Source organism: Terrapene carolina, unplaced genomic scaffold (assembly GCF_002925995.2).
Source record: "Terrapene carolina triunguis isolate 2854851 unplaced genomic scaffold, T_m_triunguis-2.0 Scaffold131, whole genome shotgun sequence".
NCBI lineage: Eukaryota > Metazoa > Chordata > Testudines > Emydidae > Terrapene > Terrapene triunguis.
This window is the reverse complement of record NW_020664482.1, coordinates 16,659,480-16,685,871: the sequence shown is the minus strand read 5'-3', so window position 1 is coordinate 16,685,871 and position 26,392 is coordinate 16,659,480. Positions and strand designations below refer to the sequence as shown.

Here is a 26,392-nt window from a genome sequence, read left to right as displayed (position 1 = left end):
ACTAGCAGTCTTTGATGTTGGCCAGAACTGTCCAAGAAAGGGGCAAGCAATCACATGGGGTCATGGGGAAGTTTCTTCCCAACCTGCAGGCAGTTAGCAATTGACTTCTGCTCTGAAGCATTTGTATTCCATAGGATTTATTTTTATCCTGTCCAATGTCATTGTGGCTGTTCCCATTGTCCGTATAAATGTCTAAACCCCGCTAAACTTTTTGGAGTGAAATGAAGAAGAGCTGGGGGCCCAGTCATGCCCAGGGCCTCCCTCTCCTGTGCAGAAAAGGTCATCTGCCTCCATGGCAGCATGATCTCTGGGGAGCCATGTCTGAGCAGCAGATTGCACTGGCTGGGCTGGGCTGGAGTGGGCATTGGTGGGTGGGAGGAAATACACATCGATGCCTCCCTTTAAGGCAGAGGTTTCAGGAAAGCTTCCAGCTAGGGAAGGCACAGCAGAGTGACTCCATTGGAGTCTCAGTGCCGGATGGTAGGGAGAGGCCAGGGGCTAGCTGACAAAGGCCAGTGCAGTGGCATGGAGCCTTCTCACAGATGGATCTGGTCTCCTGTGTCTCCTCAGGGCACAGCTAAGAAATAAGAGTCTCTTAGGAGCTGGACCCACCATCTGTTCTGCACCAGTGCCAATCGTACTCCTCTGATGGAACATATCGGGAAGGAGATTCCAGTGGAGGAATCTCCACGGAGTTTTATTCCCTCAGGTTTTCCTGCAGAAGGGGGAAATCTGACCCCAAGGAAACCTAGGGATTTGTCCCTCTATTTTTATTGAGCAATGTCTCTAAAGACCCTATTGACTGCAATGGGAGAGTTGTCAGTAGTACCCAGAGTCAAGGATCAGGCCCTTTATCTGCACCAAGCCATTCCAAATGCGAATGAAGGAAATAAGTGAAGTCACTGGCTCTGGATGATCTGAGCAGAGAGATGTCCGCACAAAGAGCAGACACACTATGAAAGTAACAAAACTAGCTCAACAGAACGGAGCAGGCATGAAAGACGGTTAGGTCACCCTGAAAAATCTCCCCACAAAATGTGCCTTCGCATTTGGTGTTGGAATCTACATCTTTGCTAAGGCGTCTCTCATCTTCTGCAGATCCAGTACAACTGCTTTGGATTCTTCAGAGGAGCAGAATACCTGGCCAAAGCCAAAACCAAGAAACGTCATACTGCCACCCTCATTAAATGAGGTAGTGTACACACAGCCTCTATATTTTGCTTGATTATCCTTGGGATCTGTACGTAGCCTATGTCTACCTGAAGGGCTCCAAAGACTGGCTGCTTGGTGTTTATGCTGAGGTACAAGACAATGTCTTTCCAGTTTTTATAGCATTTAAGGCCAGAAGGGACCACCTGATCATCTAGTCTGGCCTTGTATCACAAATTACTTAGGGTATGTCTACACTACAGGATTAATCCGAATTTAGATAATTCGAATTTGGGAAACAGGTTGTATAAATTCGATTGTGCGCGGCCACACTAAGCACCTTAATTCGGTTTTTAACTACATTAATTCGGTGGTGTGCGGCCACACTACCCCATTACTTTAAACACAGTAATTCGGTGGTGTGCGGCCACACTAACCCTAATTCGAATTAACAAAATCGATTTAGGCTCTACTCCGCTCGTCGAGGTGGAGTACAGAAATCGATTTTAAGTGCCCTTTAATTCGAATTAACTGGCTCTGTAGTGTGGACGGGTGAAGGGTTAATTCGGATTAACGCAGCTAAATCCGAATTAAAGTCGTAGTGTAGACCAGGCCTTAGCCCCACCCAGCTTTCCCTGTATTGAGCCCAATAATCTAGACTAAACTATAGTATTAAAGCCCTCTGGAGACTAAACTATTGTGTGCCATAAGCAGAGAACAGGAGGTACTGAGGTGCCCCAATGCCTGACACCTCTACAATGGCAGAGAATTGAACTGGTGAGAGAGACCCAGATGTTTATACCTTGATGGGGTTTATTTTCCCTGCAGAGATCCAGTGTAAATGATGTCTCGCCAGGAGAGAGCAACACTGGAGTAAGTACAACAGACAACTGGCAACTGTCTGAAAAAGGTAAGGGTTTTTGTTGCTGTTTCAGCAATATGACTTTTATTATGCAGCATGGAAGGCATCTAGGTACAAAGCATTGCTTGGTGTGTATGATGAAGGGAAGTTCTTACCTCAGCACATTGGAATGGGTTCCCTGAAACACACAAACATTAACCCTCCAGCACATTATGTCAAAGACAGGAAGCAGGGAGAGAAACCCTCTGACTAAAGCTTTTTTGGATCCCTCAGTGTGTCATACGTTGTCTGTTTGGCTTGCAAACTCCTCAGAGTAAGGACCTGTCTTCTGTCTCTTGTACAGCACCCTGTTAGTGCATCACAAATAGTGCATATGAATAATATCTAAACCGAGTCAAAGCTGTGCCAGCAGTGCTGCTTACCTCGCCTCACAGGGACAAACTAGAGCTGGGTGGGGTTTTTTTTGAATTTTTTGTTTTTGAAACTTCTAAATTTGAGGGTGGGGAAAAGGGGAGGGAGGGAATGCTGGCCACGTCTCCAAAATTTTCTCCTTTTCTTTTTGATCAGCTGTAACACAAACCTTCTGGTGAGATGTTGTGAGCTCTTGGAACAGGCTGTGAATGTTTGTTTTTGTAGGTCATGAAGTACCTCCGTCGCCTGCCAAGCTCTCAGAAGAGGATATGGCTCAGTCCAGTTATTCTTCTGGGGTGGAGGTTCCTGATGTGCTCAGTGGCACCCCAGCAATGCAGAACGCTCCCCCCAAAGACACTAATATTGCCAGCAAGATACCAGTCAAGAGGAAAGCAAGCAAAGGCCTGTTCAGGTCAGAGACTCTTGTGAATCACACAGAGCAGACTGAGGGCAGTCATGCAAAGAGAGAGTCACTTAAAAGCTCAAAATTACTGTCTGGAGAGGAAGACAACAATCTGGTTCTGAAGCAAGGAGCCAACTATGTCATCTCTTCCATGAGCAATAAAGATGAGGAAATCGGCCTAGATCGTGAACAGTTCAAGAACCTGAGGAACTTTTGGGAGAAAGGTGCAGATACTGTAGTAGCAGGTAATGTTTCAGAGGAGTCCTTTGAAAAGCCCAGTGTGGTAGGGTCAAATGGGAGACCGTTCACATTGAGTCGCTCTCTCTCTAATCAGTCTAATCAAAGCCAAAATGGTGAAGAAAAGTCCAATGTGTCCATGAAAACCAGAATTCCCTATAAAAGAACAGTGACCTTGTCTTCTAGTGAAGATGAACCGTGCTACGTAGCCCATTCAAGGAAGGGCTCAGCCTCCTCTATGGCCAGGTCTACATATGGCAAGAGCAAAGGGGCCGTGGTTACTAGAAATAATTCATTGACTGAAAGTAATGGGAGGCAGGAGGAGGAGAGAAAGGCACAACGCTGCTTGAGGAGATCCAAACTGCCTGTGCGAGTGCCTTCAATCAAAATAGAATCGCCCACAAAAGAGGGGCCCAGCAGCACATTTGAACCAGAAACGCCTGCAGATGAATATGTCATGCCTGAAGAAAGCAGGCGCAAGGTGGACTCATTGGCGAGTAGGATTCAGATATTGATAGAACCTGTACATTCAGACAGTGATAGTGATAGGGATAAAAGGTCTGATTTGGGCATTCAAGAAAACATGGAAACTAATGGAGAGCTCCCTGAGGCTAAGACACGTGAGCCTGCAGACAACCTAAGGTCCAAGGATCCAGCCATGGAGAGAGAAGTCATTCAAGGAACTGACTCAGCTATATTCTCAGGTATTGAGAACTCCACCTGCATCCCCTATGAAGTCCTAACAAGTAGTTTTGGTTTTTTTTCTACTTCCCTGCATATTCTCTTCCCTAAGGCCCTTTTTCCCCCTTTACTTCCTGCATAAAGTTTTTAGTGCTTGTGGAATGTGCCAGGATAACAGCTTTGGAGACTGACAAGTCCTCTGTTTGGCCACAGGTTTGTTGTAGAATGGGCAATAGTACTGAACAATTTCCTCACATCACCCCACCAATAATGGACCTAATCTCTGATTTGGGAGTCACCTAATCTGTGGAGGAGGACAGTTCAGTCTGTCTGCTCACTCCACTCTCTCTGGAGGCTGCCATCAGAGAGCTTTTACCTAGAGATTTCATGTTAATTCGTTACATGCATGTCCTTGTAAAAGGCCTTTGGGTTTATTACAGGAAACTTTTTGTTTTTGTTTTTTTGTTCTTCCCATTGAAGTGTTGCTAGAAATATCAGACACCAGGATGCCTAATTTAGTGCGGTGGTTATTTGGATTTTTTGCTTTGGTGATATGGAGACCTCTCCATCAGGAATTGAATTGAGGCCACCAAACAGTGTTCAGATAGTAATGACTTTTGGGCATTTCTCAGGCCTCCAAGATTTTATCCATAATTAAACTTATGCACAAAATTGCAACCACAACTAATTGCACTGCCATTCTTCATCTCTCTCTGGATTTTTATACCCTGCTCCTCCTCGTGTTAATGTTGCTTTGATATGCCTAACTGCCTGAGGGGTGAGTTTGCCCCCCAGTAGCACCCACTGAGGCATGTAAGCAAAGTGAACTGTGCCAGCATGTAATGGAAGGTGGAAAAACAGTACTTGCAATACTGGAGCTGTTTTTCTTAAAATGTGGGCTGTCTTCCTGTGGCCAGTGACAAGTGGAAGGCTCCCAGTTTCATATGCAGTCTCCCTAGCCACATTCTACTTTTATCATGGCCTAGAACAGTACCAAGTTAGGATCTAGTTAAAAACGTTTTCTTTAAACTTCACCTGCCCTTATTTTCAAGTCTTGCTGCCATGTCATAGCTTATTCCCTATTTCTCCTAACATAGAAATATTGAATTGCAATTTCAGTGAATAGAAGTGTTCGATGTAGGTACCGGGCAACTTTTCAAAGATCTATTTAAATTTCTTTGTCTACACGTTATCACAGGAATGATCCTGCCAGGTGTTGTGTGGGATGCTTTGTGCCTGTGATGGTCTATTTTGGTGACTAGATTAATCCTTTAATCGTTTGCCTTTTCCATGATGGAAATACATTTTTGTTTTGTTTTGGGGGAGATTTTTCAAAGGCCCAAATGGCTGTTAGATGCCTGCCTCCCACTGAAAGTCACTGAGAGTTAGGTGCCTAAACTGCCACGTGTGCTTTTGAATCTCCTCCTTTATTTAATCCAGTTGGCATGGTAATTAAATAATTAGGACACTAACAGTGAGACCCACGCGCCCTGGATCTATTGTTTCTTTTTATTCATTTGCTTATTTTGGTGCTTTGGTTTTTAATTTTATTCCAGAAGACGACGGGGATCAATCCCCTGTTGCCATGGCTCTGGCACGAGCGAATAGCGTTAATCTAGCCAAGAGCATGGTGAACATTTACACAACCAGTGAGAGTGAGTAATGTCTGTCTTTTCTCTTTGTTTTACGTTTTTCATAAGCTCTTACTTTATGGCCTGGATCTTGCAGCCATTGGGTTCTTGTACGGGGACTAAGCAAAGAATGTTTCGTCATCAAATTAGAAAGCTGATTCACACCCAGCAAACCTCTACCAAGTTGATGTTCGTCTTTGGCTTGTCATACATTTTTCTAGGTGAAACCTTGGGAGCTTCAGTGAGTTGGTGAAAAGGCTGTGCATTGGCAGTCCAATCAGTGGCATCATGGTGGGAGGGGGGGAACTATGGCAGAATACAGATCTGCTGGCTGCAATCCCTGTGTTGGGAGAGGCTGGAAGAGGTGATGCTGCAGCAGGTCCCTACACACTGCACAGCTCCGTTATTTGGCCTTTGCACAGGGGACCAGGATTTCTGCCTCTATTTTAAGATTGCTATGAAGTTTTGTTCAGAGCCATAAGCCCTGAAGGTAGCAAAACCAACTCTGTAGTGTTGTTTTGATGTAATTTGTTTGCAAAATAATAAACCTGGAGGGAGGGTTGGAATCAGCAGCTTATTGTGTTCCAGTTTAGAGGTGAAAATGACTTGTAGGTTTCTATAGTGCTGAGAGTGTGCTTCGGCACTTTGATCATTGTAGCTTGGTAGGATGTATTGGCCTTCATGACTGATATGTTTTGTGTGTGTATAATCTTAAAATCAAGCCCATTGTTTTAGAAAGGGGTTAGTCATTGGAAAGAAGTTAAACAAGGATCAAATAGATTTTATTTAACTTGGCTGTTTAAATACCTAACCCTCTTTTTAACATGGCACATTTTTAAAACTCTATTTTTTGTTAATACAACAGGCTCTTTTTTCCCTCCCCCTCCCCACTCTTGTTTGTTTAATTTTGGAGTTATGGCAACATCTCAGGGGGAAGAGCCAATGTTCTGGAAAACCAGCTAGTCCGTGCCAATGCAGTAACTGATTTTTTTTAATATAAATATAATATATACTGTGCAAACCATGTGTTTGAAGACTGACCAAAATCTCAGGACCAAGTTCTGCTCCTAGTTACACCGGTGTAAAGCAGGAGGAACTGAATAAATTCAGTGGAGTTTCCCTGATTTACACTGATGTGACTGGGAGCAGAACTTGTCGTTGGATGTTAGTGACCAACATCAATCTTCTTAACAATAATTAAGGAGTGAGATGCCTTTTCCCCCATATCTCATGCAGCCTCAAGATCAAATTAGATGATATTAATAATGAATTTGATAACTTATGATCTGATTCAAGGCCCACTGAAATCTATGGGATTCTTCCCATGAACTTCAGTGGGCTTTGGATCAGGTACCTACATAACTACAAAGAGAAAGTTGGATTCAAAATAAGCATCTGCCTGTCTTTAGCAGAAGTATTGGAAGGAGAGCATATACAACTCCTAAATTGTAGGCACAAACACTTAGTGAATTTTTTTTGCAAACACTGAATACTGCAGGCAATACTCTGAGATGAAAATATCAGTAATTTTGTTTGTGTTTACATTCTATCCTAAATTAACAAGGAGATAAACTGTTCAGACTGAAGACAGTGAGTGACACAATTCTTTAGGTTCATATTTAAATTAAATTAGCCACTAGAGGGCGTTTACATACTCCGACAAATATAATGAAAACTCATTGAAAATAGTTCAGAAAAGTTAGCTAAAAAGTATTTCAGGGATACAATTCAACTTATAGGGCTAAATTCAGATGTGAAGTAAGTGGGTAGAACTCCAGTGACTTTCAACATTTCCCTAGGTCATCCCAAGCCCTATGTACAGTACATGCCACAGTTAATGGAAACTTGGGTCTGTCTTCATTATGTTTTCCTGCCTCAGCCTGTAGGACAACTTGTTGCCTTTTTTCCCCTTTGTGCCTACAGCGTACAATAAGCCGCAAATGATAACTCATCAACTTCTTGAGCCCGAACGAACCAAAGAGCTGAGCAGATCCACCCCTGTCCTTCTATCTGAGGTAGGGATGTGCGTGTAGCCCAAACTCCACCAACTTGAACATGAATCACATCCACTGAGAACCTTCATCTCAGTAAAATACATGGTTGCAAATGCTCTTTTTAAGTGTTGATTAAACCATAAACTCTGGAGATGAACCTGTGTATGGCCACTTGGAGCACTCGCAGGGCCAGCCTTACGGGTGGGCGACCGTCCAGGGCACTGTGGTCAGTGGGGCACTGTGGTCAAGGAGCAGGGCAGGCCTGGGGTGCAAGGCCGCAGAAGGGAGCTTGGGGCAATGGGCTGGGGAAAGCAGCGAGTGCCGGGTGGGGAGCCTGTGGAGGCAGTGAGGACCGAGGGGTGAGGGGGGTAGGGTGGGGAGGCAGTGAGGACTGGGGGGGAGGCAGTGGGGCCCTGGGGTGCCAAAATACAAGTTTGTTCAGGGTGCCAATTTCCGTAAAGCCGACCCTGAATAATCCTAAACTATGCCTTAGGTTTGGGAAGTTGAATCAAAAATCCTTTTTAACAGAAATAGCCCTGAAGGATACCCAGGAGTTCTCTCCTTGGTCGTTCTCCCCCAAGCCGTAACATTGTGGTGATCTCTTCAGCCAGGGAGATTGCATGCGGCTCCATTGGTCATCAATTAATGATGATCTTTCAGTCGGTCCGAGGGAATATCCCTGAGGAGACTCCCTGCATTACGTTCCTTTTAAACATTCTTCTAACCTGCGTCTGTCTCTAATGGGAGTCCGCTGAGAGATTGTTTTTTTGTGCGTCATGCTTCAGAGTGCTCGTACCACAGTGTTTAAAGATGCTTGTTACTTTCTGCACAGACGGAATCGGACACTGCTTCAGAAATCAGCTTCCAGTTTAACAGACACAAAAAGACTCCTAGCCTTGGCAGCCACTCCTCTGACATGGCATCAGTCTCTTCGGTAGGTACTTAATGGGCTCATCGTGCTAAAAAGAGGTTTGCGGTAGGATGCAGTGACGCTGCATTTAGTTCTGGTGCTATGGCACCTGGAGTCTCCCATTATTTCTGGGCATTCTGTTGCTGTGAGGAGGAGGATTACTGTAATGATTGTATTTTCTTTCTATTATTTGTTATAGCTTGTGTGTAGAGATCCCATCCAAGATCAAGGTCCCATTGTGCTAGGTGTTATGCAACCAAGAATAAGAAGAAAATCTCTGCTCCAAGCTATTTACAGTCTAAATAGAGAAAACTAACCATGTGGTGAGAAAGGAAGGCTTATTACCCTGGTTTTATGGCTGGAGAACTGAGGCACAGATTAAGTGACTTGCTCACGGACACACAGGACATATGTGACTGAGCTGGGAACCAAACTCAGATTTCCTGAGTCCCAGTCCAGTGCCCCAACAGCAAGACCATCTTTCCGTTGCCAACAAATTGGAGGGAGTTCAGAGAAGCACAACAAAAATGGGACTAAGGGAATTGATCTGAGGGAAGATTACATGATCTAAATATGTTTAGCTAGGTGAAAAGAGGAGTATGGGGAAGGTATGTTGGGTGGGATTTTTAAAAACTGCCCTAGTGAGTTCAGGAGCTTTCAACAGGTCTTGTGTGTCTAACTCACTAAGGTGCTTTAGGCCTGGTCCACACTAACCCCCCACTTCGGACTAAGGTACGCAAATTCAGCTACGTTAATAACCTTAGTCCGAACTTACCGCGGGTCCAGACGCTGCAGGCAGGCTCCCCCGTCGATGCCGCGTACTCCTCTCGCTGAGCTGGAGTACCGGCGTCGACGGTGAGCACTTCCGGGATCGATTTATCGCGTCTAGACAAGACTCGATAAATCGATCCCAGAAGATCGATCGCTTACATCCGGACCAGGAAGTAAGTATAGACGTACCCTTAGAAAATCCAACTCTAAACTCTCTGCTGGGGTAAGCCAGTGCAGCACCTTATTAGGGCAGTGAATTTGGCTCCCAAAACTGAGAGGAAATATTTAGGGGATTCCTGAGGGGTAATGGAATGAAGTCAAGAAGGGAGAAAGGGGAGGCTGAATAGCAGGGAAAACTCCCTATAAATGGGAGTGAAATATTGCCCAGGGGATGTTGTGAAGGTTAATGACTTGCTTTGTATCCTGCAATGCCATCAACATATGCCTTCAATGAATCGAAGTAATTGGTGTACTGGAACTTACCCTTTGCTTGTGTGTTATTTCTGCCTAATCACCTGCTCCTATTGAAGGCAATGGGATGGGCCATATTTTTTTTTTTTTTTTGAAAATGGAGGCCCAAAGCCAGTGAGCAATTGCACAGCTGTGTTTGAGTTCAGAAGACTGTAGGTGTCTAGCGATCCATTTCTCTGTGCAGATGCACAATTTGTATGTCCTGGCAACCAGGCACACAAAGGAATGTATCTCACAGAACATCAGCTCCTCAGGGCAGGGGTTTTCTTCTTTGTTTTTTTTTTGTACAGCACCATGCACACTGAGAGTGCTCCAACAATATAGTAACAATGGGGCTAATCCTGAGGTTCTTGCTCAGTTTTTCATCGGTCCTTACTCAGGTAGGGCATTCCCTGGCATCAGTGGGAATCAACCTGTATAAAAACTGCATAACAATTGAGTAAGGCACTCTGGGATTTGGCCCAATAATTGTAGATTTATGTGTAATGAGTTTCTGGTAGTCTCAACTTATTTCTGTTCTGAAAAATCCAGTGGTGATATTGGGTTAGAATAACAGACAGCTGTCCTGATGTGTGCTGGGGTAAAATGGCTCATTCAGTCTACTGTGGCCAGGCAACCCAGCTACCTTATTCTCAGAGCACTTTGAGATCTCAGGATGAGAAAAATTCTGTGTGTCATTTGGTGAATTCAGACATCCAGTATTTCTATAGCACAGCCCTGAAAGAGTATTCCCACCTGTGCCTGGCCTGCACTCCAGAGGGATTGATCCCACAGCCCTTCCTCACATGAATTGGGCCAGTGTTACGTTGGTACCCATGAGCCAGCTAAGATCAAGTGCAGAGTTTTTTGCAGAGTGTTTTGCTGTGAATGTACTTTAATGGTTGCCTTTTCCCAGCATAATGAGGCTGCCTGCCTTATTAGCACTAACCTCACTCTTCTGCCCGGACAGGTAAGCGGTAGCGTTCTCAGCGTTTACAGTGGTGATTTTGGGAGCGTGGATGCACAAGGGACTGTTCAGTTTGCTCTGGATTATGATGAGAAAAACCGAGAATTCCAGATTTATGTTTCCCAGTGCAAGGACCTGGCTGTGGTGGATGAGAAGAAAGGCAGATCTGACCCGTGAGTGAGGCTTATTTGTTTTGGTTTTATTTAGAAATTGCCTGATCGCTTGCCCTAGGGGATTCTTGCTTTACCTGTTCAATACATTTCTAAACAGAAAACATTAGTTTCCTCCCTCCCTCCTCCAGATTTCTCTCGTTGGCTTGGCAGTACTGCTTTACTAGCATCCAGCCCTGCACTCACTGGAATCAATAAGGGATTTGCCACTGACTTAAATTTGAATGGGATTTTGAAACTTCAAGCCCTGGTCATGACAGGGGCGAAGCACCTGGAAATCCTATTGAAGTCAATAGGGGATATGGGTGCCAGTGTTCCCTCTAATTTTTTTACATCCATGTTCGGAATGAATTTTATTATGTGCACCAATATGGCGGGGGTGGGGCTGAGGGGTTCGGCGTGCGGGAGGGGGCTCAGGGCTGGGGAAGAGGATTGAGGTGCGGTATAGGGTGAGGGCTCTGGCTGGGAGTGCGGGCTCTGGGGTGGGGCCAGGGATGAGGGGTTTGGGGTGCAGACTGCCCCAGGACTGCAGCAGGGAGAGAGGACTCCCCCCCCTCCCCCCCAGCCCTCTCTTGCCGCAGCAGCTCCGAGGCTGGGACTGGGGGCGAGGCGCCTCTCCCCATCTTGATAGCCTGCTGTGCAGCTACGGAACTTAGATGGGTGCATGATACTGCTTATGCACAGACACTAGTTTGTTTTGATTCCTAGAGACCTCTGGCATGTAGTGGCAAAACCACCATCACAACATTGTAAACACATTTGTGGATGTCCGTGATTCTCCATCATGTGAAGCTGAAAAGGATAACCTCCCTTTTAGCTTTGTAGACGCTTCAGTGGAATGTCTTCTAGATTCTACAGCATAGAAACCCACAATACAATTGGGGGCAAGGGGGAAATTTTAAGAAAACACTTTTGGTGTGATGCACAAGTAATACTCTGCAGTAGCAAATGTTGAACCTAGAAATGTGTTTGTTCCTTCCGGTGTACAGGTGCCCCATACACTGAAAGGAAATCTATGTACATGCATATGTGGCCCCATCGCCGTAGTATCTGAATGACTTGCAAACATTAATAAATTCTCCTGTGAGGCAGGGGAGAATTATAATCTCCATTTCACTGATGGGGAGCTGGAGCACAGAGATGGAATGACTTCACCAGGAGTTTGAAGCAGAGCTGGGAATTGAACCCAGGTCTGTTAATCCAGTACCCTATCCATGTGATCATCCTCTGTCGCCCAAGCAATAACACACAAATTTCCCCCACATCTATGTGCCATAATCCTGACCTGGCGGTGATCACTTCTGGGAGTGAAAGGGTAGTTCCTTTCTCAGGCAAATTCAACACTGTATTGGCGTGGCAAGCTAGACAGGCATTTCCAAAGCACAAAGCATTCAGAAGACCTCCCATCCCTCACCTTGGGCCTGCTGCAGATCAATACAGATAATAGAGCATTTGTCCAGGATGGAATTTCACAGTATGTTTGGGGTATATTCTCCTGTGTCCATTTCGTGCCTTATCAATCCTTGGCCTCTCTGTGAAGAATACCTAAAAAAGAGCACTTTGGTCCTAATTGTAATAGTGGTGGTTCTGATGTGGATGCTTCTCTACTAGCAATTGGATGGTTTCAGACGGTGGTAGCTTCTGATTACCACCAACACAGTTTGGACTCAAACATGACCGGCTCAGTCCCCTTGAGACATCCCATCTCTCCTCCTCTCTTATTTCACCCTTGCACAATGTCACTGCGGTCTTGCACGTACAGATATCTTATGGTATGACAGCTGATCCACTACCCCATTTACTGTTACAGAAAATGGTCTCTAATGCTTTCTAAATCATTACCACTTTTACATACTGGCTAGGGAGCCACCTGATTTCATTAGAGTTCATCCATCTCCACTGAACAATTTATAACTTCACGCAGAAGCCAAGTGAATATTCTAACAGGTTTCTTAGTTTTGTTTCCAGATTGTCAACTCCAGGTCTCTTGTTAGCATAAATTCATAGACTCATAGACTCATAGACTTTAAGGTCAGAAGGGACCAATATGGTCATCTAGTCTGACCCCCCGCATGATGCAGGCCACAAAAGCTGACCCCCCCACTTTCCCTTAACTCTGCTGTTGAAGTCTCCAGATCGTGATCTAAAGACTTCAAGTCGCAGAGAATCTTCCAGCTTGCGACCCCTGCCCTATGCTGCGGAGGAAGGCGAAAAACCTCCAGGGCCACTGCCAATCTACCCTGGAGGAAAATTCCTTCCCGACCCCAAATATGGCGATCAGTAGAACCCCGAGCATACAGGCAAGATTCTCTAGCCAGACCCTCATTTTACCAGCGATGGCCGTTATTGCCTAATTGATTAGAATCACGTAATCCCATCAAACCATTCCCTCCATAAACTTATCTAGCCTAATCTTGAAGCCAGAGAGGTCTTTCGCCCCCACCGTTTCCCTCGGAAGGCTGTTCCAAAATTTCACCCCTCTGACGGTTAGAAACCTTCGTCTAATTTCAAGCCTAAATTTCCCCACGGCCAGTTTATATCCATTCGTTCTCGTGTCCACATTAGCACTGAGCTGAAATAATTCCTCTCTCTCCCTGGTATTTATCCCTTTGATATATTTAAAGAGAGCAATCATATCCCCCCTCAGCCTTCTTTTGGTTAGGCTAAACAAACCAAGCTCCTCGAGTCTCCTTTCATAGGAAAGGTTTTCCATTCCTCGGATCATCCTAGTTGCCCTTCTCTGTACCCGTTCCAGTTTCAGTTCATCCCTTTTAAACATAGGAGACCAGAACTGCACACAGTACTCCAAGTGAGGTCTCACCAGCGCCTTGTATAACGGAAGCAGCACCTCCCTGTCCCTACTAGAAATACCTCGCCTTATGCATCCCAAGATCGCATTAGCTTTTTTCACAGCCACGTCGCATTGCTGACTCATAGTCATCCTGCGATCAACCAGGACTCCGAGGTCCTTCTCCTCCTCAGTCACTTCTAACCTATGTGTCCCTAGCTTATAACTGAAATTCTTATTAGTCATCCCTAAATGCATCACCTTACACTTCTCACTATTAAATCTCATCCTATTACTATTACTCCAATTTACAAGGTCATCCAAGTCTCCCTGCAGAATATCCCGATCCATCTCCGAGTTGGCAATGCCTCCCAACTTTGTGTCATCCGCAAACTTTATCAGCCCACTCCTACATTTGGTTCCGAGGTCAGTAATGAATAGATTAAATAAAATCGGACCCAGAACTGAACCTTGAGGAACCCCACTGGTGACCTCCCTCCAATCTGACAGTTCACCTTTCAGTACTACCCGCTGCAGTCTCCCCTTTAACCAGTTCCTTATCCACCTCTGGATTTTCCTATCCATGTAACAGTTCAGAAATCTCCCATGTTTGTTGGAGCATGGCAGTGTGGAATGTTACTCAGCTGGAGTTCTTTTTTTTCCAGATATGTCAAAACTTACCTGCTCCCAGACAAAGCTAGAATGGGCAAGAGAAAAACCTCAGTGAAGAAGAGAACAGTGAATCCCATTTACAACGAAGTGTTAAGAGTAAGAACATTTTTTTGACGAGCTTTATTGTAGCACACCTGGAACTCGCTAGTAACACCCAGGTCTGATCCTTAGAAGTCCTGAGCACTTGCAAACCCCTGTTGACTTCACTCAGAATTGTGGGTACTCCTAACTGCTTCGGATCTGGCCCTCAAGCTTGGTGTCCCCTGCGATGTCGCCCAGCCCTGCTCTAAGCAGGCTAGCTCCATGACAGAAGATAGCCCAGCCACCATGCTCACTCATGCTTTGACCTCTAGGGTGAGGCTGCCAGCAAGGATACTATATTGGGTTTTGTGATGTGGATAGATAACTAGAAGGAACTGGGCCTATACAGCTCACAAAAGCAACATGGGATAAAACTAACTCTGTGTGTGCATTCTGGTGAATGTTAGTCCTTTATAAACGCTAACTACTGAAGTGTCACATCCCCTTTTATAAGGTGGGTAATCGTTGACTGATGAAATTAAGACTGGTTAAGTAACTTGACCAAGACCACAGAGTGAGACCTGTCAAAACTGTGGTGAGCACTCAAGGCATTAGCTGTCAGGCTTGTGTGACCACTAGCCCAGGCTATCAAACAGCCTCTCCTCATCTCACCCAATCACTTCCCTGCTATTGCAGGAGCCTCAGGCACTGGTGCATCTCGGTCCTTCCTATTCTCCGCCTGTGGCACATAATAGACTAGTCTCCTGTGGACTATCACATTTTGGTCTCATTTCAGTTGTTGGGTTTTGTGCTGGGTGGTGCTGTTGGCCTCTGATATGCAGGAAAGCAGACTAGATAATCTGTTGGTTCCCTTCTGCTCTTAACACTGGCAGCTTAGCAAAGAACCCTGCTCATGTGTAGGTCCTGGCTTGGAGGGAGCTTGTGCTAGTGACCCTAGTGTCATCAGTAATGTCCGGGGGTGCCACTGTTCCCACTGCATAAATAGGTCTGGGGTCCTCCAAAATATGCGTGAGGGTTTAACAGACCCCAAAGCCTGGGGAGGAGCTGGGTGGGGAAGGAGAAGTGGGGGCTTGCGGATAACCGCAGATCTTTTGCTAAAATCGGTGGCCAGTATCCAGCCCTGTTGTTTGGGTTAAACTTTCAAGGCGCTTTGCAAGAACGAGAGGCTACAAACTTACTTTAAACAAACGCAAAAAAAGTGGAGATTAGCTAAAACCTTTCTTAATCCCCGAAATCAGAGATTTGAGATGTTGCCAACCCTCATGACTTTATCATGAGTCTTATGGTAGTTTGGTGGGTTTCTTAAAGCCACAGCTGCTGGAGGCCTGTGATAACATGAGACTCTCCGCTTTCTTTTAAAGGCAAAAAACTCTAGCGTTCCTGGTTGCAAAGGAAAATTTGAAAATGTAAATCCTAAAGGTTGTAAAAGCAGCGGGCCAATAAAAAGACCCCCACATGTATTCTCTCTCTCTCTCTCTCTCTCTCTCCAAATCTCATGGCTTTTAAAGCTAATCTTATGTTTATTGGGAGGGTTGACTCATGACTTTTGAGTGTTTAGGGTTGGCAATACTGGGGATTGGAAGAGGGAGTTTTAATGAGTTCTGAGAGCCCCTATGACCAACTGTGCCTGAGCTATTCATTTCCTCTACCCTGCACTGGCTCCCATTCATAACCTAGGACTATGCAGCATTCACCACTATGCTCTTACTGATGAGAGCTCGAAGGATTAATTCAAATTAAAAAATCCTTTTTAATAATTCTTATAAATGTATTGGGGTATCCTTATAAAAACAGAAGTCATTGTTTCCCTGCTCCCAGAAAAAGGCATTAGCAATATCTGAATGGAGTATGAAGCAGGACAAAGCTAGGCTGACACGAGATTTATAATTTTCCAAAGAAGGGGGGCCCGATCCTTCGAAATAAGCACCGAGCTGGTGTCTTTTGGTTTGTTTTCTATAGGCTCTTTCTTTTTTGGGCTGAACTGAGACAGGTTACTACTTTGTGTTTGCAATGATGAAAAATTAGGTCCATCTTAAAATTCTATTTAACGTTCAGACAAAAGCAAAATATTTTGAACAGTCCAACCCTCTCTTTCTCCTCTCTAGTATAAAATAGAGAAAATGGTGTTGCTGATCCAAAAATTAAATCTTTCCGTGTGGCACAATGACCCACTGGGACGTAACAGCTTCTTGGGAGAGATAGAAATAGACCTAGCCAGCTGGGATTGGAGCAACAAGAAACTCAACTGGTACATGCTGAAGCCACGGGTAAGTATGTCTCAGCTGGTATCCTACTAAATTTGTTAATTATGCTTGAGAGTTTCTGATCTTTAACATTTTGATAAAATATTCTGAACTCGATATCTTAACAGCTTGACAGAATGGCACAGCGCCAATGAAAGGACACCGCTCTCCACCTGGAAATGGCGCCTTTGGGGCGGGAGTGGGGCATCAGTTGCAAAGTTACTGTAACTGCCCAATGCAAACCTGGGATCTGTTAGTGCCTCATCTGATCTCTAACTGCCGCAGTAGAATGAGAGCAGAGAGGCAAGACCCAAACCACATGGCAATTTCTACGTCAAAGGCAACAGTTTACATTGCACCTGGAAATTAATCGGAAGGTGGTCCAGGCAAAGCAAAAAGTGTCATTCTAATTCTGTTTTCTTCACATGCTGCACGGAGGAGAAGGTTATTAGAACATCTCGATGCTACAACCTCTTTCCTTCTATAACTAGGCATTGCAACACACGCTGACAGTCCGATAACTTGGGTGTCAAGTGACAATTGACTTGTTGGTGCCTCCATGTTGAGATGCCCGGTTTGAGATCCCTTTCAAGAGGCCTGATTTTCAGAAAGTAATGAGCACCTGCCCTCTGAAAAACCAAGCCTCTTTAATGTGTCTCAAGCTGGACTCATAAAATCACAAACCAGTGTGGGGCCTTTGGGTTCTGACAGACAAAGTGAGGAAGCAAAGCCTCAGAGTGAAGAGCCCTCCCCCGAGAACAGACTGCCCCAGCCCCTAGGACTATCTGTGTGAACATCCCTACTGATCTTAAATGCTGCCGTGTATTTTACGCTACTACAAGCGCATGGTTCGCCTATCCTGGATCTTTCTTTTTCAGAGCCTTTCTGCTATTAATGGTGTGGATCATCGAGGAGTGATGAATCTGTCTATTAAGTATGTCCCGCCAGGAAGCTTAGGTAAAATATATTTTATACATTAAGAAAAAATATTTCCTGTGCCTAGAGGGCATGCAGCTTGCAACCCAGTTTATTTAAGGCCTCATTAAAGGATAATCTCATTAGAGCAAGAGATGGTCTTTGTGATTTGCATGAATGAAGACCCGCAGGTGCTTTGTACTTCAGTCTGCAGGTTGTGTATGGTTTGTGCTTTAATCAACTCTTTGCTGTTCATTGCTCAGCTCTGGGTTAGACAGGAGCTTGGTCTCCCTCATCAGTGCACTCTGCCCACCGTTTTAAGACAGCAGTGCTGGCAAGTTCTGAATGGAGCCCTGTTGAGACTTCTTCCACCATGGGGGCTGGTAGCTGCAACGTGGGGTGTTATGGAGGGAAAGGGGATGGAAATCCTTCTGTGTTAGTCTTGGGTGGAGATGAACTGCCAGGACAGGGGCACTTGCAGACTGAAACGTTGGGCAGTGGCTCTGTAACAAAAAGAAACATTCATTAACCAGGGGACTACTGTCTGCTTGGACCTCTGATAGGGTCCAAAGGAAATGTTTCTCTGAAGGGGGAAGAGAGGGTGTGGGAGGCAGTAGGACAACAGCAGATTTAGGTTGATATGAGCAGAAAAGAGGCTAGCAAAAGAGTACATGGGTATGTTCTATCTCCCCTCAATAATGCAGATTAGGCATCTCCTCTCTTCCATGGTGCAGAGAGGTTTTCAGTCCTGCCAGTGCCTCTGAGCACATACTGTCTCCACCTCCCAAGCTGCTACACAGCCAGACTGTCCTGATAAAATGGTTCTTCCGGGGGTATAGCACCTTCTGTTGGCCCGTGAGAGGAAGTGCTGTGTCTAGTGTCTCTTCGTAGGAGAATTTCACTGGGACAAACAAGCTGATAAGCAGCTGCACACCAGCTGGTATCTAGCTGCTCTGTGTTGCGGGAAGTAGGGGGCAGAGTTGGGCCCTGGATCCACCCCTTCACACTTTAGTGAAGGAAGCTGCTCCTCTGCTTGCTGACTACTATTAGGACTTGATTGAAAACCGTTCTATTTTCTGAAATGGCAGGTCCAAAGAATCCTTCATCTGGGGAAGTTCATATCTGGGTCAAAGACAGCAAGGACCTCCCACAGTTGCGCCCTTCCGGAGTTGACTCCTTTGTGAAATGGTAATTGTATGAGCTTTTTCCCATGTACATAAGTGGGGAAGATCTTAGTTTAGATGCAGGGCTCACATACACACCTTCCTGGAGACCTATTTTTGGAGGCGTGTTTCCTCTAATGGTCATATCTAGCAGTGCATCAGTTCTTTGCACTATAAATAGCCGCACGCTATCTCCGGTGCAGTGCTCTGTTCTCTATGATCATCTGGAGTGAATTGCCTTTTGTTGTTCACCATAGGGCAAATCCAGAAGCCCTTACTCTGGGAAAATTCCCACTGAAATCAATGGGAGTTTGGCCTACGTGAGGATTGAGTAAAAATGGAGGGAGGGCCTCAGGGTCTGACAAGATCTAGTCTATGGGCTATGGTTACAGTTGGGGCCAGTTGTAGCCCCGGGATACGAGAGTGTTGGGACATGTAGTGGGCCCCAGGTAAGGTTGGAGTTAGGGCTGATAGCGGTTCTCAGGCCAGGGTTACAATTGGAACAAGTTGGAGTAGCCAGGGTAGTAGTTAAATGTGTTGTGACCAGTGCCGGCCTTGAGCTATAGGGTGAGAATTGCGGCCTGTAGAGTTCTCTGGACTAGGGTTAGGCCTGGAGCTGTTAGTACCCAGGATTAGTGTTAGGGATGAATGGTTACTATGGGAACTGGTGGTGGTTGCTGGGTTAGGGTTTGACTTGGGGCCTAATTCAAGACCCTGGGTTAGGGCAAAGCTTGGGGGCCCAAGCTATGATTTGACTGTGGGGAGGTGTGAGGGCACAAACTAAGTTTAATGTTGTTGTTGTACAGGATTTCTGTCTCTGAAATATGTTTAAGGTTGGAGCCTGTAAGTGGCCTTCACGTAAGGTTAGGAGTACTGTAGACTGCAGAGTAGACTGAGTAGAGTTAGGGATAGGCCAGGTTGAGGACCCCAGACTAGATTTAAGGTTTGAAATTGTAAGTGTCATTTAACCAGGGGTTGGTCCCCTAGGTTCATGGTGGGTAGGGCACCTTGGATGTGGATGTGAGTTGCCATTAAGGGACTCTGGGGCAAGTATTTGAGTTGACGTGGATTGGAGTGCTGCCAAAACACAATTTTAAATGTTTTCTAGAGAGCCCTAGCTCCCAAATAAAAATGATTACACATAATTTTACCTTGCTTTTTTCTTAATGAAAGATTTTTAGCCTACTTGTTGGGGATACAAATGTGAACACATGAACACTAAAATCCCAAACAAGATGAGAAATAGAAGAAAATCAAATATATTTTTAAAATTTCATGAATTTAAGTCCAATGTCACAATTTTTTTTTTAGCTTAAATAATGACTTTTGAATGGTTGAAGGTAGCACTGCTGGAATGGTAAGGATATCATCCCCAAATGGGGGTTACAGTTGAGGAAAGGGATCGAGTTCGGGGTCAGCAATGGGGCCAGCAGAGGGCCTCAGGCTAGGGTTAAGGTTAGGACTTGCAGGGCTTGCCCAGCTACAGTTAGGCCAGAAAAGGGCCCTGAACTACGATAAGGATTAGGAATGGGGTAGGCAATGGCTCCAGGGCTAGGGTTAATGGAGCCAGCAGAGGGCCCCGGCTAATATTAGGATAGGTGGCAGAGGGCTCGGGCTTGGTTTAAGGTTGGGATCCGTGGGGCTTGCCCGTCTACAGTTAGGTTTGGGGCTGGCAGCGGGCCCCAGGGCTAAGGTTAGGGCTGGCAGAGGGCTGTTGTGACAATTGGGCCTACAGATTTATGCTAATTTGTGAGCTCAACTGTGAACAATGAGTAAAAGTTCATGAAGTGTTACAGTAACCTGCAACAACAAATGTTGTTGATGGGGAAAGTTGCAAAAGGAAGACAGACTGACTGAACTGCTCCAAACAAAAAGACGTACTGATATAACTCAAGGACTGTTATGCTTGGTAAACAAGACCATGTGAGATCAAAATTGATGTGTCAGAAATTAGGCCTAATTGGTGGACAAAATAGTGAAAGGATGGGCTATTCCTTTGGGGGGTGGGGATCCTTAAAGATTTTTTTTGGAAGGAAAAATTGGCTACTGGAGTGAACTTCATCATCATGCCTGCCACCCGCACCATTTCCTGGGACCCCAGACCCTCTTTATTCCAATACTAAGAGTTGTCCTGACCAGACTGGGTCAGAGAGAGGGAGAAAAATGACATCCCCACCTCTGCTGGCTTCAGCTAAATCCTGAATACCAACTGCAACATGAGACTTTGTCCCCCTTCTTTCTGTTCTTTTCCTTCCCCACCTTGTTCTCATTCCTATCTCTCTCTTCTTCTGTCTGATAAGAGTCTGGCTTAGTCAGCTAAGACTGTATATTTTGCAACACTGCTGTAAGCCTGTGAACAGAAAAGCAGCTAAAAGCAGTGCCCTAAACAGCTTGATGCTGGTACAAGTTTGCCAATCTCAAAATTGCTGGTAAGACCGTTGTGGCAGGTTCAGTCACAGAGACCCCCTCGAGACTGTCACCTGATGTGCTGAAATTACCTCTGAGCCCGTTTTCCCTGCCAGCTTGGGACTCCAGAACCCTGCCTTGTTGAGCCAGACACGCTAGCCTGTTGCAACACAGACCCAGGTCTGGTCCACCAAAGCTGCAGACTTTAACCAAAAACTGCTCAGCAGGTCACCTATCTCCAGCACCCAGACACCCAGTTCCCAATGGGGTCCAAATCCATTTTACTCTGTATAAAGCTTATACAGGTAAACTCATAAATTGTCCACCCTCTATAACACTGATAGAGAGAGATGCACAGCTGTTTGCTCCCCCCCCCCCAGGTATTAATCACTTACTCTGGGTTAATTAATAAACAAAAGTGATTTTATTAAGTATAAAAAGTAGGATTTAAGTGGTTTCAAGTAATAACAGACAGAACAAAGTAAGTCACCAAGCAAAATAAAACAAAATGCGCCAGTCTAAGCCTAATACATTTAAGAAACTGTTTACAGGTAAATCTCACCCCCAGAGATGTTCCAATAAGCTTCTTTCACAGACTAGACTCCTTCCTAGTCTGGGCCCAATCCTTTCCCCTGGTACAGTCCTTGTTAGTTCCAGCAGGCATCTTAGGTGAAAAGCAGGGGCTTTCTCATGAGTGGGACCCCCCCTTGTTTTGCTTCAACCCCTTTTATAGCTTTGGCCCAAGGTGGGAACCCTTTGTCTCTCTGGATCCCCACCCCTCCTTCTAAATGGAAAAGCACCAGGTTTAAGATGGATTACAGTATCCTGTGACATGGTCACATGTCCTGCGAGACCTCATTCTTCCAGGGCTGGCCCGCAGGTACCCAGGGAGGTTTGCAAGTAAACAGAGCCATTTACAACCAATTGTCTTAGTCAATGGGAGCCATCAAGCTTCCAACCCCACCATTAATGGCCCACGCTTTGCATAATTACAATAGGACTTCAGAGTTATACTTCATATTTCTAGCTTCAGATACAAGAATGATACATACATACAAATAGGATGAACACCCTCAGTAGTTTATAAGCTTTGTAATGATACCTTACAAGAGACCTTTTGCATAAAGCATATTCCAGTTACATCATATTTACATTCATAAGCATATTTCCATAAAACCTTACGGAGTGCAACGTCACAACTGTGTGCTGTGCCTGTTTTTTCCCAGCTGTGAGGTTGCAAGAATCAGTGCCGAAACAGAAGCTACGTTTTCTATCTTTGCTGTTCTTTTTGTTTCTTCTCTTTTTCTTTCATCTTGTTTTTTCTTCTAGGAAACAGGATCAGACTTTAATAACAGCAATGACTGCTCCAGCCCATCTCTACTAACTTCTTCTCTTTTCCCCAAAAAGGACAGTTACCATCTAAGAGACTAAGGAGGATACTCCTTCTAAAATCTCTCTAGCTAAAGGGAAAGGGAACAAGAGATGGTGTTAAAGTGAAAACCTTATTTAATACTTTACATTTCAGATGCGTTAACTGTGTTTTTCTTCTTTTCTGTATCTTTAATAAATGGTTTTAAAGGGTTTTTAAAGGTGGGCTTGCCATGATACTAAGCAGGCTGAGGTTTCTCTATCCCAAACCTTGTTTAATGTTGGACAGTGACAAGGTCTTTAACACCTTTGACCCTTTGGGCCCATATGTTCCATCTAAATTAATACAACAAGGCCCTGGGCTAGGATTAGGGGTGGGGCCAGCAGAGGGCCCCGGGCTCAGGTTACGGTTGGGGCTGGTAAGCCTTGCTAGTCTAGGACCGGGGTGGGGACTGTATGACTCACTGGGCCAGAGTTGGAGCTAGTAGGGCTTGCTGACCTATTCGGTTTTGAGCTGGTAGGGCTTGTCAGACTAGGATTAGAGTTTGGGGCTGGTTGGGCTTTCCGGGATACGGTTAGGGTTTGGATCAGTAGAGCTTTCCAGGCTAGGGTTTGGATTAGAGCCATTAGGACTGGGACTGGAAGAGATCTGTGGCTGGAAGAGGGCCCAGCCTAGGGTAGGGCTGTGGCCAATGGGGGTCCTCTAACCAGGGCTAACATTGGCGCTGGTAGGTTTCACCATGCTAGGTGTAGGATTGGGGTCAGTAGGTGTTTGTTTTTGGATTGAGGCCAGTGATTGTACCAGGGCTACTATTGGGTGTATTTCTTGTAGGAATCCCTGGGCTTGTGTTAGGGTTGGATCCTGTAGGACTTTCAGTCTTGTTTAGAATTTGTGCTGAGATGTGGCCAGAACTATTATTAGGATTGGTGCTGGATTATTAAGTATCCCAGTATTTGGGTTCTTGTGCTAATGTCCATTCAAGACATTGTTTATTTTTAAAAAAGTCAAATTTATTTTTTATAAATATAAAATGAAAATGAATAATTTTTATAAATGGTCACCAAACCTTTGCCAAAACAATCACATTTTAAAATAGAGAAAATTCTTCATGAAAACTTTCACTTTTAAGATGAAATCTTATGACAAAGTCTTTCATTTAAAACTTCTGACTGTTCTAATGTCTCTAGAGACTAGTTGTTAAATTGAGACCAAATTTCCCCTAAGCTCACAATTGTGGAGTCGGTGGACCCAGAAATTTGGTTCAGATCCATCCTTACCAAAAATAAAACCAGAAAATAGTTTAAAAATTTGTTTCTCTGCATTACATGATGTATTTTTTTCTCCTTGCTAAGCTACGTGCTTCCAGACACCAGTAAGAAGAGTTACCAGAAGACCAGAGTTATTAAAAGAGACCCAAACCCTGTTTTTAATCACACTATCGTGTACGATGGATTCCACACAGAAGATCTGAAAGATGCCTGTGTTGAGCTGACTGTGTGGGATCATGAAAAACTAACCAATCACTTCCTTGGAGGGATCCGGCTGGGCCTTGGGACAGGTAATTGGATGCTTATTTGAGTCAGTAGATTTTTTTTTCTTTAAATTCAATTTTGTTGATTATTGTCACCGCTCTACTAAGCCATAGAACATGATGGGGCCTTCCAGGTCAGCTTCATGTTGGAGGAGACATCAGTGACGAGTGCGGGTGTATTCCAAGTGTAACTTGGATTTACATGCACACGCCAGTCCTGGGTCAGAGGTGGTCACAAATGGCATGCTGGCAAACCCCTCTTTCAGGAATCTCAGCCCAGACACCAATATCCCTCCCAATTTTCTCATGGGCTAAAGTGGGATGGGCCTGCCCCCAGAGGGTGGGAGGGTGGGGGAGTTGCAGAGAGAGTTTGTCCTGCACTCACCCTGATGCAGCAACTCCTGTCGCAAGGGGCTGGCTGGGCTCTGCTCCAACATTCTGAGCATGTACCAGGCTTGGAGAGGGGCCAGGAAAGGCCCGTGGGGAGGCAGACATGGTCTCAGATCAAGGAGCAAATTAGAGAGCACAGGAGGAGGGAAAGCAGGTTGCAATGCCTGGAGCAGGGAGTCAAGCCCAGCCAGCTCTGCAAGACAGGAGCCATTTCAACCGGGACAGGGGTTTTTTATAGGTGAAAGCAGGACAGTCCTGCAAAACCTGGGACTAATACCTGGATCCTAGGAAGCAACTCCATCCCAAGAACTGGCTCTACTTCTGTTTGCAACAGCTCCCCCAGATAAAGTGCAGCACTTCTCCATTGACTGAATAGTGCTTGCACATTAAGAAAAAGAACTTGTGTATCAGCACCACCGGATAATTCCCTCCTATAACAATATATTGACATTTACAAGTGAGACCAATAATGAATACCTTACAATGGCATTGGATGCACACTGGGTACTCATGGCGCACAGTCAGTGCGGAGATTATGGTAGCTGGAAATAAAGCACAAAATGGAAAAGTGTAGTCTGCTGGACATAAATATTGTTAGATTTATTTGGATCACAGTAGTGCTGACAACCCCCCATGAGATTGGCACCCCATTGTGCTAGATGCTGTATAAACATGTTAAGAGACAATCTCTGTCTCAAAGTTTACAGTCTAAGGTCCAATTCAGGCAGGCACTTAGACATGTGCCCAACTTCAAGTGTGTTATTTCACCAGGATTACGACGCTTAAAGTCAGGGACACGCTGATGTATTCTGCCACTGTGGCTCCTAAATAGACCAGATAGACAAAGCGTGGGATATAGCTGATGTCCATGTTTCTGTACCAAGATTTCTATATGGACCTCCATTAGAAATTGTGTCTTCTGACACAGTGCTTCGCTGCCCTTCACTTGGATAGTCGTCCTTTGTTGCCTCTTCGCTTCAGTTTCCGTCTTACTCCCCCCCCCCCTTTTCAGGGGGAGATCTTCATAGAATCTTAGAAATGAATGGCTGGAAGGAACCTTAAGTCCAGCCCCCTGCTCTGAGGCAGGACCAAGTAGACCTAGACCATCCCTGACAGGTGGTTGTCCAACAGATTCTAAAAAACTTCCAGTGTTGGGGATTCTACGGCCTCCCTTGGAAGTGTGTACCAGAGCTTAACTACCCATACTGTTAGGTTGTTTTTTCCCCCTCATATCTAACATAAATCTCCCTTGCTGCAGATTAAGCCCATTACTTCTTGTCCTACCTTCAGTGGACATGGAGAACAACTGATCGCTGTCCTCTTTATAACAGCCCTTCACATGTTTTGAAAACTGAGGGGGGACCTGATCACAATCTTCTTTTCTCATGACTAAATATGCCCAGATGTATTTAACCTTTCCTCGTAGGTCAGGTTTTTTAACCTTTTATCATTTTTGTTGCTTTCTTTTGGATTCTCTCCAACCCCACATCTTTCCTGAAGTGTTGTGCCCAGAACTGAACTCAGTACTCCAGCTGAGACCTTGCCAGTGCCGAGTAAATTGACAATTACCTCCTGTATCTTACATATGACACTCCTGTTCATATGCCCCAGACTGACATTAGCCGCCTTTTTTTTTTTTTTTTTTTTTTTTTTTTTTTTTTTTTTTGCAACTTCATCACACTGACTCGTATTCAATTTGTGATCCACTATAATCCCCAGATCCTTTTTCAGCAGCACAGCCAGCTAGCGGCTAGTCCCCATTTTGTAATTGTGCATTTGTTTGGGGGGGTTTCCTTCCTAAGTGAAGTATTTTACACTTATCTTTATTGAACTTATCCTGTTGATTTCAGAAAGATTTTCCTAATTTGTCAAGGTCACTTTGAATTCTAATCCTGTTCTCCAAAGTGCTTATGGCTCCTCACAGCTTGGTGTCATCTGCATATTTTATAAGCATACTCTCCACGCTATTATCCAAGTCATTTTGCCTTTAACACACATAGTTGACGTAAAAAATGTTGCCTCCTAATGCAGAGATTATAATCAACATTATTGATGCTAAAGAAATGAATTCCATTCTGTTGAAATCTGTTCTGTGCCTTTTTCTGCTGGTGCTCATTGTGGGCTAGCTTGCAGCGTGTCCCACATTTAGGCCTTGGCAGATTTTATTTTTCTACATGAAACTGTTAAAGTGCAACAAGTATAACTCACAAAAATGAATGCAGTTTAGAGTTCTATTA

At 44.9% G+C, this 26,392-nt stretch overlaps 1 protein-coding gene across 1 annotated transcript in view; it reads left to right on the top strand.

Moving 5' to 3' along the window:
- Window positions 1–26,392, top strand: part of LOC112108479 (synaptotagmin-like protein 4) — a 64,500-nt gene that overhangs the window by 33,160 nt on the left and 4,948 nt on the right. Inside the window, exons 5-16 of the mRNA XM_024202626.2 lie at window positions 1,099–1,192; window positions 1,978–2,059; window positions 2,648–3,766; window positions 5,300–5,398; window positions 7,298–7,389; window positions 8,201–8,302; window positions 10,470–10,639; window positions 14,090–14,192; window positions 16,244–16,405; window positions 17,260–17,338; window positions 18,385–18,484; window positions 23,587–23,792. Coding sequence (XP_024058394.2) covers window positions 1,099–1,192; window positions 1,978–2,059; window positions 2,648–3,766; window positions 5,300–5,398; window positions 7,298–7,389; window positions 8,201–8,302; window positions 10,470–10,639; window positions 14,090–14,192; window positions 16,244–16,405; window positions 17,260–17,338; window positions 18,385–18,484; window positions 23,587–23,792 — 2,408 coding nt within the window. The remainder of the gene's footprint in view (window positions 1–1,098; window positions 1,193–1,977; window positions 2,060–2,647; window positions 3,767–5,299; window positions 5,399–7,297; window positions 7,390–8,200; window positions 8,303–10,469; window positions 10,640–14,089; window positions 14,193–16,243; window positions 16,406–17,259; window positions 17,339–18,384; window positions 18,485–23,586; window positions 23,793–26,392) is intronic.